The following is a 19500-nucleotide window of genomic DNA, read 5'->3' on the forward strand; positions in this document are numbered from 1 at the left end:
CTTGCTGTTCATCAACGTTTGATATCTCCGCCTTACACTACAACACCTAACCCCATCTAGAGCCGTTAACTTCGTTGTATCAAAGAATCTGACGGTCGCTCCTCGCTTGCCTCCGCATCACCATCCGATCTACCTACCATCTTCGCATCTCGCAACTCAGAGTCACAGAACATCAAGACTCTATGAAGCCGCCTAACACACTAGCAACCGAACCTATACCACCTACCCAAACACCCCCCTTCTCCCAAACAGTCGAGCCATCTCCTCCATCACCCCTCCTCTGCAGAACCATCACCCTGCAACTGTCGCCACCATCATCGCCACCACTCCCTGTCGCCACCAAACACCACCATACCACCTCCGTCATCATCCTACACGTGATTGAACACCTTCCCCCATCATTCTAGCCCTTTATCCCATCAACTCATTACCTAACCTAAACCCTAGGTTATGGGTTGATGGATTAACGTGTGCTAGAGAAGCAATTGATGCATGGAGGTGATACAGGAGAACAAATAGAGTAATGGGTCGAGCTCAATTTGATGTTGCTACATCAAATTAGGTGAGTAATCACCAACCCTAGCTACTGTTATTTTGGGTGAAAATGGGTAGAACCCTAATTATGTTGTGGGTATAAATATGTAGTGTGGGAGTGTTGTAAAAACCATGCTTGGAGTAGCCAACATCCAGGACTTTCATGTCCTGTTAATTTTCAGTTTCAGCTCAGTTCATGTTTCAGTTCAATTTCAGTTAAATGTGTATGTTTTAATTTCTTGCTTTGTCACTGTTAAATGTGCTTATGTTATGTTCTGTTAATGTTATGTGCTTGTTTAATTTCATGTTTGATTTCCTATTCATTCCTGTTACATTAGTCCTGTTAACATGTGTTGTTGTTCACTGCCATGTAATGTTTGTGTAATGTCATGTTTAATTCACTGTCATTTGATGGAATGCTAGGCTAGATATCTTTGAAGCATTGAACTGATTGTGCAATGGAAGAAATCAGTGCTCATAGCAAGCTGATTATCTTGCCATTCTATTTGTGTATGCTTAGGTTGCACTGTTGATTGAGCATTGGGAGAAATTAGTGCTCATAGCAAGCTAATTCTCTTCCCATTCTTTTAGTATGCCTGTATTCTTGCCTTAGTGTTGCTCCATTTCAGTTTCACTATCATCCCTGCCCTTGGCTTAGGCCTTGGTTCATCTTGCATTGTTCTTTGTTTTTGCCCTGTGTTGCCCTATGTTGCTTCCATGTTTATTTTGTTTGCTATTTTCTTTACTGCATTCCCTGTCTAGTCTTTCCATTGCTTGTGCAGCTGTCTAGTTTTCTTTTGCTGTTTAGTTTTTCCATTGCTTTTGCCCTGTTGTTGTTTCCCTACCCTGCTACTCAGTGCTTGTGCAGCTGCCTTTTTGCACTGCTGCATTGCATTCCCTGCTGTGCAGTACTGCTACCTGGTGCTGCCAGTTCTTCCCTGCTGCTGCCTCCTGCATCTGAGCTTCTGCAGCTGCTGCTGCCACTCCACTTCTCTTGCAGCTGTCTGCTACCACTCCTTGTGCTGCTGCTGCATTGCTGCTGCAACCCTTCTGCTGCTGCAACTGAGCTTGGCTCAGCTAAGACCACAGTGCAATTTCAAAGACTGCTGAAGCCCAGAGTCATTACTAAAGCCCACTGTAATTGTTCATTTTCCAAGCAAAGGCCCAGATCACAGTTACTAAGCCCAGGTTTGAACCAAAAGTTGAAGCCCAGTTCATTAAGGCTCAAAGCCCAATTCAACCAACCTGTGGGCTTAATCCATAAGCCTAAACTCAAAAGCCCAAGACCAGACCAACTGAGCCCAAACTCAGTTCATTTTATTGTTAAAAACAAACCCATTAAGCCCAATTCACTCAAAGGGTATTCAAAGCCCAACAACAATTTAGGAACAACAATTTAGGAACCCAAATAGTTAGAAACACTCCAAAACACACCCGATCTCTGTGGATCGACCCGTACTTGCACGAGCTACAACTGACGACCGTGCACTTGCGGTATTACTGTAGGCCCCCGTTTGATTGCGCTCATTTTTATACACCTTTCCGGACCTGCCAGTTTATCAGACCAATAGAAAATCAGAATCTTTAATCCAGCGTATGCAAATGCAAATACACAAACTCATATCGATTACCAATTTACCATCTTATGCAACGGAGGGAAAGTTGGGAATCCATGGGCGGGAACAACGAGAGTTTTGGCGCACTATTTCCTCTTAAAATTTCAGTAATTTTTGTTTTCCCTCAAAGTCAAAAGCCTAACCGCATCTTATCATATTCCGTCCTCTCTGTTTTCTCTTTTTCTCTTTCCAATCTCGAGCCTTCTGAGAAAACCCATGAACAAGAAGATGTAGGGTATTTTTTCCCGACAAAATCAGAAAACAATACCTCTCTGAGTGATTAATCAACCATAAATCAAGCCCTATCTGGTAATTTCAGATTTTCTCTTATTAAGTTATGATTTTCCTGAGATTTTGAAGATGGAGAAAAAGATGAGTATCGATTTATCTTTTTCCTATAATCTTACACTGATTTCAGGAGTAAGAAGATCTGTGTTTCTTTATTAATTATGTGAATTATTATTTGATTGGATTCATGTGAATCGGTTCAAAATCAGTAAAGGTCTCTTTATTATTCTCATATTCATTTGATGATTGGAATTTTCAGACTGTGGGTATGATTTGATTTCAAATTTGTTGCTTAATTTCTTACCTATTCGATGTTTCAAGAGATCATTTTTTCTTACTCAGAAACTTGCTGAGTAAACATATGCAATCTGGTGTCACGAGGGTTTGATTATCTTGTGCAGTGTTGAAGTTCTAAGTTCCTGTAATTAGAAGTATAAGTTGGTTGAACCCCTGTGGAGTTGTTGGGCGCAATTAGTGAGTCGTTGCATTTTTGAAAGTGTTATTGGCAGGATAGGATTAAAAACATGAGGAGAGGGAAACAAGAAACAGACAATAAGAACGATAGCTCTTCCAAGTCGAGTTCCAGGGTTTAACGAAACTCCTATCCCAGAATATCCATGAGCTGGATGTTTCAATTTGTTTTTTTTTTTTTGTCTTCATGAGTTTTAAACTGTTTTGATTGTATATTCTCTAACCGATTTTGCCTTAGTGTCTCATGCCATTCAATTCTTACTGAAATTAGGGAAATCTATCATTAGAAAAAAAGAAAAAAAAATGATACTTTGAATTTATGTGATTGTGAGAATCCCCGTTCAGAATCTCTTTGACTACTATAAGTTCTATATTTGTATGTAATTGTAGTTATAACCTAATTCCTTAGTTTCCTAAGACCAGCACTAGAATTAACCTTCAAGTGTGTCTTTCATATTTGTTTTGTGTGAATGCAGAATCCTGTGTAGATTTATTCCATTTATTATGGAGTTTCAACTCATTTTGATAATATCAATGTGATTTCAGGATCATTTGTTGATATCATTATATGTATCCATTTTGCTGGGATGGCATAGCTTCTTGAGAAAATAGGTGAAGGGGAAGCACAACGATTTTCAAGATGAAGAAAAGAAGGTATATCAATTCACCTTGTTCCCTGTAATTCACACTTTGATTTAGGGGTTGTATTAATTTGAGCATTTTTTTTTCTTTTAAATTAATTTCAAGGTTTCCTAAGTTATCTAATTTGATTTGGTGAATGCTTTGCTTCAGGAGTTTGCGGTGATGCAGGCAACTACAAAAATCATTCTAACGATGTTGAGAACAAGACCTCTAGTGAAGAAGCTGTGGAAGCTACTTTAGAATGTATATTGAATGCATTCCGTCCAAAGATTTCTAGTACTCATGGGGTTCGTGACATTAGGGTATGTGGTCTAACTCATTGTATTATCTTTTATGCTGTTAGATATTAATGGCTGGTTCAGAATTGATGAAAACTGTGCTGCAGTGACCATCTTGTTTCCTAATTATTTTTGGTGTATTATCATGATATCCTGAAGCAAAACTTGAGTAATTACTATAGGGTTATTTTTGAGCATGTGATTGCTACTGTTCAGTCTTCCCTTGAACACAATTAAACAAATCTGTGTTGTCATCTGACTTATGTTTTCGATGGTAAATTCTGACGTGCATCTATCATTTGACGTGTCTTACAATATAACCTAATATGTGGTTACCTTAAAATAGGTCTTTGATCGACAAAATCGGACAATAAATCATACTTTTCTCAAATCTGCCTCCAAAGTCCATCACATTCAATTTGTTATCTCTAGTTCTTTACTGATTTTGGTTTATTTGCATTTTAATCTTCTTAAGTTACAAATTTCTACATTTTGAAACTATATGCATTAAATATTATTTTTGTCGAACAAATGTCCATGTTTTGCACCTATTTGCTTTATCTAGGTATTTAGCAGCAAATTAGTAATAGTAGACAATAAACTGGTTCAATAATATTGGCAGTACAGTAAGTGATTTTGATAATGTGTTTGGAGTGATCATGTAAAGCAGAAGATATATAAATTGGATTTCGTTGAGTTCATTCATACTTCAAGACTACTCGAATTTCTCTTAGCAAGTTACTAAGGATGAATTTGGACAACGAACGTGTAGCTATTCAGGTGCATAATGCTATTTTCCATTCTATTTATTTATAGATGTCCTAACATCACCACTGACTGGGTTAGCTAGATTTTCATTCTTTATTTGTATTCTCAGAAATTTAAGAACCCACGAGTATGGTTGATGGAATCAGTATTTTAACTAGTTCATGTTTCGTTTTATGTGTATGTTTAGATCTCCCAAGACATTGCGTAGCCGATTTTTATATTCTCAGTTTAACAAAATGTGAATCCCGTTGAAGATGTTTACCATCTATTTTGGTGCTTACCTTTGTGATGTTTTTGGCTTTGTTTTCAGATGTCGTGTCAAATCCCAAGAGAAATGAGAACTTCCATCTCCTTTACGACACCAAGGTCGTTTCAGACTACACTCAATCAAGGATGAAGAAGCAAAGGTCACTCATTCTGTTTTTTTATTTTCACAGTTGTAGGGGATATAATAGAACTTTTCACTTTGTAGCCTAATCAACAAACTCTAGATGTGTAATAGTTTAAAAGAAGTTGTCTTCTGGGAGTTCATAGACTTACATTTTACTAAGAATGTATAATTCACACAACATTTTACTGTTGCAGTTCAAGCTTTGCAAGGTCCGTAATGTGCATTTTGGAATAAAGGGTATCCCATACATCAACTCATTTAAAGGTCGCATTATCCGCTACCCAGGTCCCCCCATCAAGACCAATGACACCATCAGGCTTGATGTTGAGAGCAACAAGATCGCTGATTTCATCAAATTTGACATTGGTAACGTTGTCATGGTTATTGGAGGAAGAAACAGAGGTTGTGTTGGTGTCATTAATAACAAGAGAAAAGCATAAGGGAAGTTTTGATACCCTTCACATCTAGGATAACACCGGTCATGAATTTCCCACCCGTCTGGCAAACGTCTTCACCATTGATAAGGGTCGAAGACTCGAAGCCATGATGACCCTACCCAAGGAAGGGTATCAAGTTAACCATCATCGAATAGGCAAGGTAGCGTCTCGCAGCACAAGGAGCCGCTACCGCTTGAGTTTGCTACTGCTTAAGTTTTATTATGATGATAAAATTTTGATATGTTTCTGGTATTTTATTAAAGAATTTCTTTGGATTGCTCTATTTTCTTATTTCGAAGTATTTCTCCAATGTGAGCTTAAGAACTTGTGTTTTGGCACTGTATATGACAAGATTTTTTACCTGCTATATTCAGTTTAGACCTTTATTGTCACCAATTCCTAATTCTTTTGGAATGGGAAGAAGTAAATGTTGTCTTGCAGTAACTAGTATCATGGATTTCTTAAATTCTTGGTTTACTGGATTTTTGGTTGCAACCTTTTTTCGCATTGTATAATTCTGTGGACTTGAATTTTGTTATCTAGAATAGTCAATGGTACTGAATGTTTGTTTGTTCTTTTTGCTTGTGAGGTCGATGAGTTAGTTAAAGATGGGTGTGTTTTCATATAGGGATCTGTGAATGAATTTTAGTATAAAGAATTTTATCAACTTTTTGTGTTTAATTTGTTCTGTGAAGATGTTAGTGTTTGTGTTTAACATCGACATGTCTAACGAACAATACATCTTGGACACATAAAAATATCAAAGTGGCTAAATGAATTTGCTTTTGGTCTCGGATGAATAGGCGTGTCTAATGCCACCTTACGTATTAGACACACACACAGTAAGTTAATGTGACCATACACTTGCCTATGGATACAGGTCATGGGTCTACACTTAAACCCATGGCCAACTAATATCCTATGGCTACATGAAAGTGATCGACGTGGACACAACACCAATACATGCATGTGGCCACGGAAAAGTATTTTGGTGTGGCTAGGTTTTTGATCTGAAAACGTGGCCTACGTGATGATTTGTACTAGTGAGTCTTTGTCGATTGAAGAGCAAAGCAAGCACATTAACTATGCTTGCAATGTTGACAATGAGGATGCCCATGAATTATTCAAGCAACTTGAGGCTCAAGTAAAGATGGAAGAAAAATCTAGGAGGGAAGCACAAGCCAAGCTGAATGCTGACATAAAAAGGGCTCGTAGCGGTCGTGGTGGTGAAGGTGGCAGCAGTGGTAGTGTTCCTAAACGGGGCCGTGGTCGTGGTCGTGGTGAATGAATGCTTTCCTAGTTTATTTCTTTATGTTGTGGTGGACAAATGTTTAAGTTAATGGTGCGGACAAATGTTTTTTTTAAGGTTTATGGGACATGTTTTCGTATTTTGGACAAAAAGTGTTGGATTTCTAGTTGTTGAATGAATGGTTTGTTTAGCTATGTAAAGTTTCAATACTTATGCCGGCATGCTTTGTTTAAGTTATATTGCCGACTGTTCCAGGGCCGGCAAGGTTGTGAATTGTCAGAATGTCGGCTCTGACAACGGAAATTGTGTAGTTACCAGGGTCGGCAAGGTAATACGATTCTTACCTAGTCGGTTGTTTACTCGCCGGCAAGGTAATATGTTATCGACTATGCCGTCTATTTGTGGCAAACAAAATTTTCTCCTGATGCCTAAAATCATATAAGGTCGGCATGGTAACAAAATTCTTACCTTGTCGGCCGAATCCTGGCCGGCATGTTAATGACCCAATACGGTTCCGGCGGATACACAGAAGGAAAACCTTCTCCTGATGCCTAAAATTATCAAAGGTCGGCATGGTCATAATTTCTTAACCTGCCGGCCATATCAAAGCCGACATGCTAATGACCAAATACAGTTCCGGCGGATACACAGAAGAAACCGGTCTCCTGATACCTAAAATCATCACCAGGTCGGCATGGTAACAAATTTCAGACCCTGCCGGCCTGACTTTGTCGGCATACTGGGGAAATAAAACAGTGCCGGCGGATTTAAATTTCAATTTTTTTGCAAGTACAATTGCATTGATTGACTTGTACTTATACACTATAACGGCCAAATTTGGCCACCATCCTATAAATACACAATTTATGTCCACAAAACAACATACAACTATTTGCATATACTCTCCAAAGCTCATATCATCACACACTCCATCTAACTCACCCAATAGCTCTCTACATACATATAACAATGGCTTCATTTGATTCTAATGAAGATTTGGCAATCACCAAAGCTTGGTATGCGGAAAAACGATTTAGACGTCAATCCTCCGAAAGGGTGGATTCCACAATCTTTTGGGCTAGGGTACACAACAAATTTAGCCAAGAGTGTGGGAATCCTAATGCAAGAAGTGTTGAACAAATTCAAGATAGGCACCTTGTCATCGAAAACGCGATACTTGCTTTTTTAGCTCTCCAACCTCGAATTTTTAACACTCGGCCCTTCACCTTGTCCATTGCGCAATTTGTGAGTAATTTTGTGGTTTTTTTTACGTAACCCATGTTGTTTTATCTTCCAATGAAACACCACTAACAAATGTAAGTTTGTTTTTGTAGCACGAAGTCGTGAAAGCGCGCTACTTGGAGGAAAAGCGGGAAGCATTCGCGTTCGATGCAAGCTATCCCTTCTTGGCCGAAAGAATCCCGGAGGATAACCCAGACTACTTGGATGTTGTATCGTCTTCGTCGGAGGAAGATTGATGGCTTTAGAAGTTTTAGTGTAGCTTTTGTGGGTATACCTCTATGTAAGCCCTCACGAGACTATAACTCGTCCATTAGGGTCGCATAGGGGTTCAAAGGCTTGATGCACATGCTAAGTGCATTCGTTTTTCCATCGACAAGGATTAGGTTTTATGTTTCAATAAATGTAGTAACCAAAATTGAATGAATAAAGTGAATTGCATCTATTAGAATTCAGTCTTTTTTTGGGGATAACCAAAATCGGCAAGGTTATAATATTACAACCATGCCGGCTAAATGGTGGCCGACAAGGTAAGAAAGTTATAAATGCCGACGACAAGGAAACCGACAAGGTAATAAATCAATACCATGCCGACTATCTGCGCATTTATAACAGTCTCTGTGTGTCAAAAATATTACAGTCGACATCTTCTTCATTCGTATACCCTGCCGGCCGTAGAAAACCGGCACCTTCTTCAACCGTATACCTTGCCGGCGTAGAGTGGTCGGCATGATCTTCATTAGTCGACCCTGCCGACCTTTCATACTTTCAGAACTGAAAGTGTGGATTTCTTCTTTGATTTTGAGTATGATTTCATACCACAGATTTGCAATCACCTTTTAAAAGTGTTTCAGTTGTGTGCTTCATTTTCGTTGCAAGAGATATTCTCAAAAAAAAAAAATTCTCATCAAAAATCATCCCACCAAAGTTCAATCAAAAACAAAATTTCATAACTTCAATTCCTAAATTTTAATCTATCCAACCAATCTAAACTCAATTAATTAATCTAATCAGAATTTTTAGTGTTAATTAAACAAGAGCATATTAGCCATTTAGAAAATACAAGGTTAAGGGTTGGCTTGGTTTTACTTCAAAATAACCGGATTTTATCTTATTGGGTATACCCCAATCTAGCCGGGAGAAATAGCTTAAGCACGGTTGTCCCTTTTTGTTATATACGGCCAACTTTATACCAAAATGGCGTGTCAAAGGCGCTTCCATGAGTGCGTCTCATGCGCTTTTATGAGTACTGTCAGATCCCATGGATAAATAAACAAATAAACATTCTCTGTTTTATTCTCTGTTTCGTTTATTCTCTTTTTCTCAGTTCTCAACATTGAGATTTGAGAAACAAACTCCAAATCTCAATGTCAGACGCTACCAAAATTAACGAAAATCAGACAAGAAATCGCACTCAGAGCATGTTAGATCCTGTTATATCTACTAGTAGTGACTGGTTTTGTTCAGAAACTGGGATTTACAGCAGCAGACACAAACCAATACAACTCCCCAAGACAAAACATCTTGATGTTGTTTCGTTTATTTTCTCACATAAACATGATGGGTTTACGGCATTAATTGAATCTCAATCTGGGTTTTCATTGTCATACTCAAAACTACAACAATTGGTGAAATCCATGGCTTCTGGACTTCATAAACATGGAATTAGTAAAGGTGATGTTGTTTTGATACTTTTACCAAATACCCTTTTCTTTCCAATTGTTTTCTTAAGTGTTTTGTCAATAGGTGCTGTTGCTACTACTATGAATCCATTGAGTAGTCTTAGTGAGATCAAGAAACAGATTTCTACATGCAATGTTGTTCTTGCTTTTACATTGTTTGATAAAATGACTCAATTGCAAAACTTAATGGGTTTGGGAGTGGTTGTTGTTCCTTTGGATTTTGAGTCATTAAGAGTACCTGAGTATTCCTTTTTTAATCAACTTCTTTCTAGTGACTCGAGTTTGGCTCCGTGTCCGTGTATTGATCAGGACGATACTGCAGCGATTCTTTATTCGTCTGGTACTTCGGGAATGAGTAAAGGGGTGATGTTATCTCATAAGAATTTGATTTCAGTAGTTGAGCTTTTTGTAAGATTTGAAGCTTTACAATATGAGAGTAGACTGTGTAGTTGGAAGAATGTGTATTTGGCTGCTATTCCCATGTTTCATGTTTATGGGCTTTCATTGTTCGTCATGGGATTGTTTTCGTTAGGTTGTTCAATTGTTGTGATGAGGAAATTTGATGTGAAAGAGATGGCGAGAGCTATTGATTGTTATAGGGTCACTCATTTGCCGGTTGTTCCGCCAATATTGATGGCAATGACAAGAATAAAGTCTCTTGGCAGTTGTGACTTGGAAAGTTTAAAACAAGTTTCGTGTGGAGCAGCTCCTTTAAGTCGTAAGACAATACAGGATTTTCTTCAGAGCTTTCCTCATGTCGATTTTTTTCAGGTAAAATAGCTTTTTCCCAATTGTACTGTGTTTAGTTAGATCTGTAATCTGTATGTGTTATGAGGTAAAACATTGTTCATTATATGAGCTTTATCTTATCTTCAGGGCTATGGTATGACCGAGTCCACTGCTGTAGGAACCCGCGGTTTCAATACTGAATATATCCAAAAGTATACTTCAGTGGGACTGTTGGCTCCAAATATGCAAGCTAAAGTTGTGCATTGGGACACTGGTTCATGTTTGTCCCCAGGAAAAAGTGGTGAACTTTGGCTACGTGGACCTGGCGTTATGAAAGGTAATATAAACTGATTATACATTGGATTCAAACGGAATGAGAATTGAGTTGTTTTGTCTTGCAATCTTCACCAATATCTAAGACAATGCAAGGTTGTAGGCTAAAGGTGTATTGTGCAATCTTGACTCCAAGTGGTTCACATATTTATATCTTTATCATCTGTATTCAGCATCTTCTATTCAATTTTCTTACATATTTTTCGCTGTGCTTCTTTGATATATTGCACATGTATCACTTTGTTTGGTTTTACCCAACACACTCTGAATAGAGAAGTTGTTTATTCAAAACATACCGACTGATTGGTTACTGATATATGTAGAATTTTGCAGGATACTTGAAAGACACCGTTGCAACAAAACTTACAGTTGATGAAGAGGGTTGGCTGCACACAGGAGACATTGCCTATTTCGACCAGGATTTTTACTTGTATATATTGGATCGTTTGAAAGACACAATCAAGTACAAAGGATTTCAGGTAATTCATTAATCTCTAGAACTGAATGTTTTATATGCAGAAAACAAATGAACAGGCATACTTAGTTGTGTGTGAAATCTACTTTTTTCTTTGGGAAAAACTATGCAGATTGCTCCAGCTGACTTAGAAGCTGTGCTGGTATCCCATTCAGAGATTCTTGATGTTGCAGTTACGGCGTAAGTTAGCTATGGATACTCCATGGATTACATTATGATCCCCTCTTAATAGATAAACTGGGTCCATGTTAATCATCTAGACTTATATTCGTTGTAGGTATCAAGTTAATGAAGAAGTAGGGGAAGTGCCAGTTGCATTTGTTGTCAGAAGACTTGGAAGCGAACTTTCCGAAGACGATGTAATCAATTTTGTAGCTGCTCAGGTACTTCCTTCCTCCGCAATGTCTGAAATTCTCAACATATGGAGCTCCTCAACCAACGTATCTTGTGTGCTTGGACGGTGTAGGTTTCACCATACAAGAAGGTAAGGAAGGTGGTATTTATAGACTCAATTCCGAGGTCCCCGGCAGGCAAGGTCCTTAGAAGGCTTCTGAAGGATGCCTCCAAGATCAGCATAAGTTCTAAACTTTAGGTACCATTGATTGAAGATCAGTCACTCATTCACGGACGCAGAAGGCAAAGAAATTTTTGAAATTAATACACACAAATGGGGTTAACCCTGACTTACCACATGGTTACGAATTCCCTAACCATAGAAACGCCATGGTCATTCATTAACTCTAAAATCCCATCATTGGATTTAAACTCTCAATTTTTTTACGTTGATCAACTCTGTTACAACCACTTGTAACAAGGCTGTATGAATTTTTATTTTGATGCACTCACGACAAATGCACTGAAAAAATAGTTTGATGTGGATGTAAGTAATCTAGAATAAAGCAAACATTCTGTTTTGTATAAGCAATTGGTATTATTTTTTTTTACATCGTTTCCATAAGATGGGTGTTTGTACCGTGAATAAAATACACAGAAGACCCATTAATCAAGCCCGCTTAGCCCGTGAAGGAAGATTCTAAAAGTTTTCGGAAGTCTTGTTCCCAAGTTGCTTGCATATCAAGTTTACATAAAAATTAGGGTTACATAAACACTATAAATACATGTATCCTAAACCCAAAGAAGATATGGAATTTTAGGTCAGCTAACCCGGAGAAAACTCTCGTATCCAACCATCAATAAAATATTTCTATGTTCCTCCGTGGACGTAGGAAACACTTGCCGAACCACGTTAAATTCTTGTCTTCTTATTTATTTTCTATCGTCTTCTAGCCATAATTTCACATCATAATCATCATATCATCGTGTTTAGTGCCTAGGAGAAATCTTGGGTACAAACATTAGCACTGACTAAGGGGATTTCCAGTAAAACGATCATGTTTATCAGTTAAGAAAGGTGCAGCAAAAACCTCAAAATTCATGCACGAATTTCCATGCAAATATCAGCAAAAAAAATATATAATAAAAAAAGGGTTCACAACGAAACCGTTACGAAGGTGTTGAAGAAACCGTGGCGAAAACAATTGTAGAAAGAGTTACGAAAGCGTAACAGTCATAATTGTTGCAGAAAGCGTAACCGAAGCATCTCTTGTACAACCACATAGGTCCAGCCTCAAGTACGCCTCTAGATCGAGAAAATCATAACAATCAGATCAAGTGGATCTCATCCATAAGATCTGTCCAGCCTCTGGTCCAGTTTCCGGTTCAGATCTGGTCCATCCAAACTGGTTCGGTTCGTATCAATCCGGTTCAGTTCCGTCCCAGACCGTCCGAGCCAACCAGGTACAGTCAGCAGTTGCCATGTCAGCGTCCAGTCAACAATTATGTGACACGTCAACACCGTTCGGCGCCACGTCAGCAACAGTTATCCGGTCAGCGGCAGCCACAGCATCGCCATGACACTGCCATGTCAGCAAAACGTTCGTTTTTTGTTACCACATCAGCATAATTCGGATGCCACGTCAGCATATTTTGCACTGTCATGGATGACACATCAACGTTGACACGCTATTCCTTGAAATCTTGTTTCGTCAATAAGTTCTTCGTTTTAAGTCCGAATTGAGTGATTTTTGGCTCGTTGGAACCTTCATTCAATTCCCTACAATGCGAAAGCAAAAATTCCAGTGTTCCAGAAACTTTGATGTGCACTTGGAGCAGTAACATGATCGAGTTCGAGGTTTGTGGATAGCGACGTGACCGAGTTGGAGATGAGGATTGCTTAGACCCTTCAATATTTAGCCTCGCAACACAACACAAGAACCAAAAGCTTCACCTTTCACGTGACAACATAAGTTTTGCTCTTATCGCAAGCATAAAATCTCGTCTTGCACGCGAGTATGAAAGACTTGCACCTTGGAAAGCATAAAGTCTCGTCTCGACCACGAGCCCAATGCCCGATATTGGTCCAAAGACTCGTACTCAACACAAGCAATACAACCAGCCTGCCCAAGCAGCGAGCACACTACATCCCATTCAAGTCTCGGCTAGCTCTCGAGAATCACAAGTCCACCACGTGGCAAAAAGTCTCTCCTAGCACGTGAGCATTTTTTTTGCAGGTAATTACAGTTGGGGGCGTCTTCGTAATGTCTCTACAAATGCTTAGGGGCGAGTTTCATCATCAACGATCGACGCAAAAGGAAAAACAAATTTGTTAACCACCAACAAGTTAGAGGTTAAGAGGGGACGATGTTTGTACCGTGAATAAAATACACGGAAGGCCCATTAATCAAGCCCGCTTAGCCCGTAAAGGAAGATTCTAGAAGTTTTCGGAAGTCTTGTTGACCAAGTTTCTTGCATATCAAGTTTACATAAGAATTTGGGTTACATAAACACTATAAATACATGTACCCTAAACCCTAAGAAGATATGGAATATTAGGTTAGCTAACCCGGAGAAAACTCTTGTATCCAACCATCAATAAAATATTTTTCTTTTCCTCCGTGGATGTAGGAAACACTTGCCGAACCACGTTAAATTCTTGTCTTCTTATTTATTTTCTATCGTCTTCTAGCCCTAATTTCATATCATAATCATCCCATCGTGTTTAGTGCCTAGGAGAAATCTTGGGTACAAATAATGGGAAACTGTCATATTTTCTTAATTTTTGCCAGTAAGAAGTGCCTTTCATGACCACGTAATGTTTTTTTTTTCCAAAATCGCTAATGATAATGATTTCTTTATTTTCATATAAAGAATCATATAAGCCAATTGAAAATGGTTTCTCTATCGATCTTAGAAGGATGAGATTTCGTTAAAATATTATTCACAATTGCAAGCACCAACGAAACGAGGAATATTTGTTGCATTCTTATGGGATATTGAGCAATTATTAAAAAAAAAATCCTCCATAGTACTAATCTCCAAGATTCTAAACCGTTCCACTTGTAGTTGGAATATGGTCGGACACTATAGATCGATGGGTGCGCACCCGGCTTGTTCACCTATATTATTAGTCCTTGTAGTGAATATATTGATCTTGAATTTATTTTCTTTTGAAAAAGAAAGTGTCCATAATCTCATTTTAAATCATTATCTCATTGGCCATAGAGGTCATGGAATCATTTGGAGATTTATTTACATATGTTATATGTTTTGGTTGTAACCAATAAAATCCATAGTTGATGTTAGATTTTTATGTCAAATAGACTACAATTTTTAAGGACAATTTTTTATGGGTTTTGAAGTCATTATTTACAGTCCAACTGGTATTCTTTAAATCCATAATATGTTATGAGTATATGTCCTTGATTTAATCGGATAATATTATTCGAAACTTGTTTTCGTATATGAGATGACAATTTCCGCCAGAATCAGGGGGAAAATCTATGTTATTAAAAATTGACATTAATTAACTTAAAGGTTATACTATTTCTCTCTGTTCATGATCAAATCGATAAAGGATGCCATTAAATAGGCGTTAAAAAATCTCACTTAGCTTTCCAATAAGCTTATACTTTTTGAAAAGGAAAATCCAATCGCATCTAGCAAGCATGTAGCATTTTTATATAGTATATGCTACAAATATGCTTCAATGGAATCTATGATGCTACGATTCACATTCTCAAAATTCATATCTCCTCATTGGAATAATAGGAGATTATAATGCCCGTGGGCACTGGTACCAGTAAATTTTGAATCTTGCAAAGTATGCATACACTTGAGAATTATGTGGAATAGTAGTAAGCTATAAATTGTCGAATATTCATTTATATTAGTTTTCTGAAATAATAAATGATGGTGGTTGTAAACCCCGACCTCTACAGAGGAATATCGACATATGTTATTGGTTTGCATACAATCCAAATTCGGTTGGATTATTATTTCCTGGGTAACGCAATTTTGGATCCAGGACTTAACACCTTAAAATTTCTAAGCCTATTACTTACAGGTTGGTGCAGTCACAATGCGTTATAGGATAAATAAGTTCGTTTTATAAACGATTTGAGGTTTTTTTTTTGCTTAGACCCTAAGATTAATCCAATAATTGCTCTCCTTCTATGATGATTTGACGTGGTAGTCTTTGAATGACTCGTATATATCTAGAGACCATATTCGTATTTGTAATCCTTATAGGATTCAAATTATATTCTGGCAGCCACCTAACTCAATTATCAGGTTTAACAATCCTTTAAGAATTTGGTACAAAACCAAAAATCCGGATTAATCAGTTGAAGATATCAACTCTATAGGTCTCTTGAAGGGTCCTTTATACACAAAATTCCACGTTTTAGCAGCATAAATTCTACTTCTTTTCTTTTCTTAAATCTGCAGTTAGAATTATGCTAGCATAAACTCGTGTTTAAGATAGACTAGAGTTATTATTTTAATGCTTATTTTTTTTGAAAAACTCATGTAGTTGAGTTAGCATCCATATCTACGTCAAAATTTGTACTCTTTTCCCTTTGTTTCAGGTTTTGTCCCATATGGATTTCCTGACAAAGTTTTAATGAGGCAACATCTTTTTGACGTTCAATTATCATTTAAAATGTTGATATTGTGCTCTTTTTCCTTCGTCCATATATTTTTTTCCGTTGGGTTTTTAATGGCTAGGTTTTAGTAAGGCAATTTAATTCAACATTATGGTCATCCAAGGGGGAGTTGTATCAATTTTGGTTGTTTAGTGGATATCCCAATTTGATTAAACCAAATGAACTTAATTATCTTCTAAGAATTTGGATTTCGTTCTCACAAATACGATTTTTGTTCACGTACGATAAGATATTCATATCTTGGCACTTTGTTGAAGAAACTACATCAACTATTTCTGCAAATCATCTCCAAGAAATTTTGCAATCCAAGACACAAGTACTTAATGTATTTAAAGAAACATGAAGACTCGAGAACACTAGTACTATTAGAAAACTAACGCAAAAGAAGACTTCATCAACTGGTAGATTCCTTAAGAAAGCATTGCTGTCTCCAGCATTCAAGAAATTCGTTAATCGAAATTGGGAAGTGTGGACTCGAAGATTTGAAAGGCAAGACTTAAATGAAGTACTTATCAGGGGAGCATCATAGTAAAAGGTATTTAACTGGACTATCACGTTGTACTCTTTTTCCTTCGTCAAGGTTATGTCCCACTGGGTTTTCCTTGTCAAGGTTTTAACGAGGCAACATATGCATGTCCAACTCTGTTATAAGTTTTCTCATAATTGTACTCTTTTCCCTTCAGTCAGGTTTTGTCCCTTCGGATTTTCCTGATAAGGTTTTAATGAGGCAATTAGCTAATTAGATACAGTGGTCATCTAGGGGGAGTGTTATAAATGGCAGTTTATTTGGTAGATGCCAACTTTAGTGGGACCCCATTACTTGGGAACCAAGTATGTAAACCCTATAAATAGAGTCCCAAACCTTTGTAAACACATACACATGAATAAGATTTTTCTCTCCTTCTTCCTCTCTATTTTGTGTCTTTTGTTCTCTGTCTTCCATACCACGAGATATATATATACTTGAATGGGCATGAGATTTACCCACTCATTCAGTTTGTATTTCTTACGGATAACATTATATTGTAGTAACAATGAGTGTTGTTTCATGGGTTGGAGGTACTGATGTTGCAGTAATACTTTTAGACAAGAAAACAGTATTTGTTGGATCAGATAGACGCGAAATTAGTAAACATCGTTAGATATGAAATTCGGAGAGTAGATGCTCCTCCTGCCATTTTCCAGCGTTAAGACATAAGTTTACTTTTTATTATACTATTATCCGTTTTAACCAAATTCCGTAAATTCCCAGCATTAAAACGTAATTTTATTTTGTACTGTACCGTTATCCGTTTTAACCAAATTCCGTAATAAAAACTTATGGATTTGGTTGATTGGGACACTTGAAAATTCGGTGGTCACGGCCCAAAAAGAACATCGTGTATATTTTTATGGTAAAAAATTCTAACTAAAAACTCCTCCTTGAATCATTACAGATGAGATGAATGGGAAAAAGATTTATGCTTGTTCACAATTTCTAATTGTCGGCGTTGGAAATGCGGACTTTTCTAGGGGTGTTTGCAAAACATTACTTTACTCTACTAAAGCAAACAAAGAGATCAACCTTAAATTTTTTACACTTTCACTCGAGAGAAGGATATAGAAGGCAGCTGAGAAAGAGGCAAACAAGGAAGGTGATGTCAATGAAGCAAACACAACTTTTCTCCTTATAACACCGAACGAGTACTTAGGAACAGATTTTACCATTAGTAAGATTCATATATCGGGATTAAAGATAAAACCAAAATAATTACTAAGGGGTATGCTTTTATTGGGTGTGGGAGAAAGGAAGTTAAGGAACATATATTAAGGAATGGAGGAGATTTTAAATGGTTGGAAAAAACAGCCGAGGAAGTAATGTGCATGATAAGAGATGACATTCACAAATCTTCTGAAGTACGCAAACTCATGATAGGTGGACTTGTAACTTTGTACACTTCCACAGTTAAAGAAAAAGAGACTGAGCCTATAAAACGTCCAGAGTTGGAAGAGGAAGAGGATGAGGTTTGGACCAGTCCGATCAGAACATTAGTTTATGAGCCTATCGAATATCCTTCATTGAAAGAGGATTGGACCATACAATTTGTTTAACATTCCACGAAGAGTATACATTCTCTCTCGTTTGTATAACGGGTATACGAAAGACATCTTTCTTATAGGCTATCACCCAAAAAAAGAAAAAGAAATCTCCTTCACTATTGATAACCAAAATATCACCTTTATACACATAAGGATTATCAGCCAGTTCACAAAATTTGGTATTAATTTCAGTAGATGAATGAAAGGATATATACATTTTCCTTTTTTATATCGGTAATATATGTTAATATAGTAGTGCTACAAAAAAAAAATTTTAAAAAAAACAAGTCATCACAAAGCTCGATGAGGTATGTATATTATCCCAATACATTTACAACATGAAATAATATTAACTTAATTATGAAATTGTGTCTCTTATATTAAAAACACAATAATAAGCTAAAATAAAATCCCGAGGTTTTTTTTTTTTTGGAATGTAAATTTGGAAAATAATTATTTGATTAAGAGTTTAGAGGAAACAAGAGTTATCCTAATTCAGGGAACCTTTGGTGTTTCCTAATTCAGGTGTTGTTAAATGGAGGTCTTGTTTGGAAATTTGGATATCTCAATATGAATTGGGTTATCATTAAATTTGGTGGGCCAATAAAATCAGAGCTCTCATCATCTTATTTGTATGTGTATATCTTATAGATGTTGTAATACTTTGGTCGAGCAGATAATGTCAACATTTTATCGAAAGTCTTTCCATATTTAAGGAGTTGATATCAAATCAAAAAAAGAAAATAACGAGACGGTGAAATTAGTTTTTCACTTACGACTTTAAGCAAAGTTTATTTTATGAGGGTTTTCCTTATTTCCCATCCCCACTTTTCCAATTTCCCACCCCCTTCACAATTTCTAAAAACAAATTACTTTTCGATTCTAGTTTTACCTATGTTCCACCTATAAAAGTCAAATTGACTATGATATCATTACCATTTATAAATTAACTTATTTATAAACTTCGTCTAAAATCCCATCACAAAAACTCTTTGCCTCTCATTGAACTGATCACCATAAACAATAAAATTATGGGTTATAAAAAAAGAATGAACGATTACAAATTAGAATAACAAGACATGACGATCATACTCACATCTAGATCGAGTGCGTCTTGGTAGAATTTATTAAACCATCTAAGAGTTCTTTTTAATGCATTAATATTTTTTAACATATCCATATATATCTCTTTTTCACGGTTCAACATTTGAAGATTGTTGCTGATAGACAAAGAATACAAATTAAAAAAATTGTGAAATGATAACAAAATTGTCACTATATATAAA

General features: G+C 36.9%; 1 protein-coding gene and 1 pseudogene across 1 annotated transcript; both read left to right on the plus strand.

The window, feature by feature from the left end:
• The window catches only part of LOC113275161, a 20286-nt pseudogene extending 14697 nt beyond the window's left edge, over positions 1 to 5589 (plus strand).
• A 3555-nt stretch (positions 5590 to 9144) lies between these two features.
• LOC113322461 (4-coumarate--CoA ligase-like 6) lies at positions 9145 to 12008 on the plus strand. Its single transcript, XM_026570549.1, has 6 exons — positions 9145 to 10366; positions 10472 to 10661; positions 10991 to 11136; positions 11245 to 11312; positions 11410 to 11515; positions 11599 to 12008. The coding sequence occupies exons 1-6, from the start codon at positions 9281 to 9283 to the stop codon at positions 11722 to 11724; spliced, it is 1722 nt and encodes a 573-aa protein (XP_026426334.1). The 5' UTR covers positions 9145 to 9280; the 3' UTR covers positions 11725 to 12008.
• Positions 12009 to 19500: the final 7492 nt, after the last annotated feature.

The sequence above is a fragment of the Papaver somniferum genome, chromosome 1 (assembly GCF_003573695.1).
Source record: "Papaver somniferum cultivar HN1 chromosome 1, ASM357369v1, whole genome shotgun sequence".
Lineage (NCBI taxonomy): Eukaryota > Viridiplantae > Streptophyta > Magnoliopsida > Ranunculales > Papaveraceae > Papaver > Papaver somniferum.

What these genes read in the sequence shown, in the direction of transcription:
- LOC113322461 (XM_026570549.1), top strand. Translation starts at nt 9,281, where the DNA reads ATGTCAGACGCTACCAAAATTAACGAAAATCAGACAAGAAATCGCACT. An exon ending in CTCATGTCGATTTTTTTCAG is followed by an intron (nt 10,367 to 10,471) that starts GTAAAATAGCTT and finishes TCTTATCTTCAG; the next exon opens with GGCTATGGTATGACCGAGTC. An exon ending in TCAAGTACAAAGGATTTCAG is followed by an intron (nt 11,137 to 11,244) that starts GTAATTCATTAA and finishes AAAACTATGCAG; the next exon opens with ATTGCTCCAGCTGACTTAGA.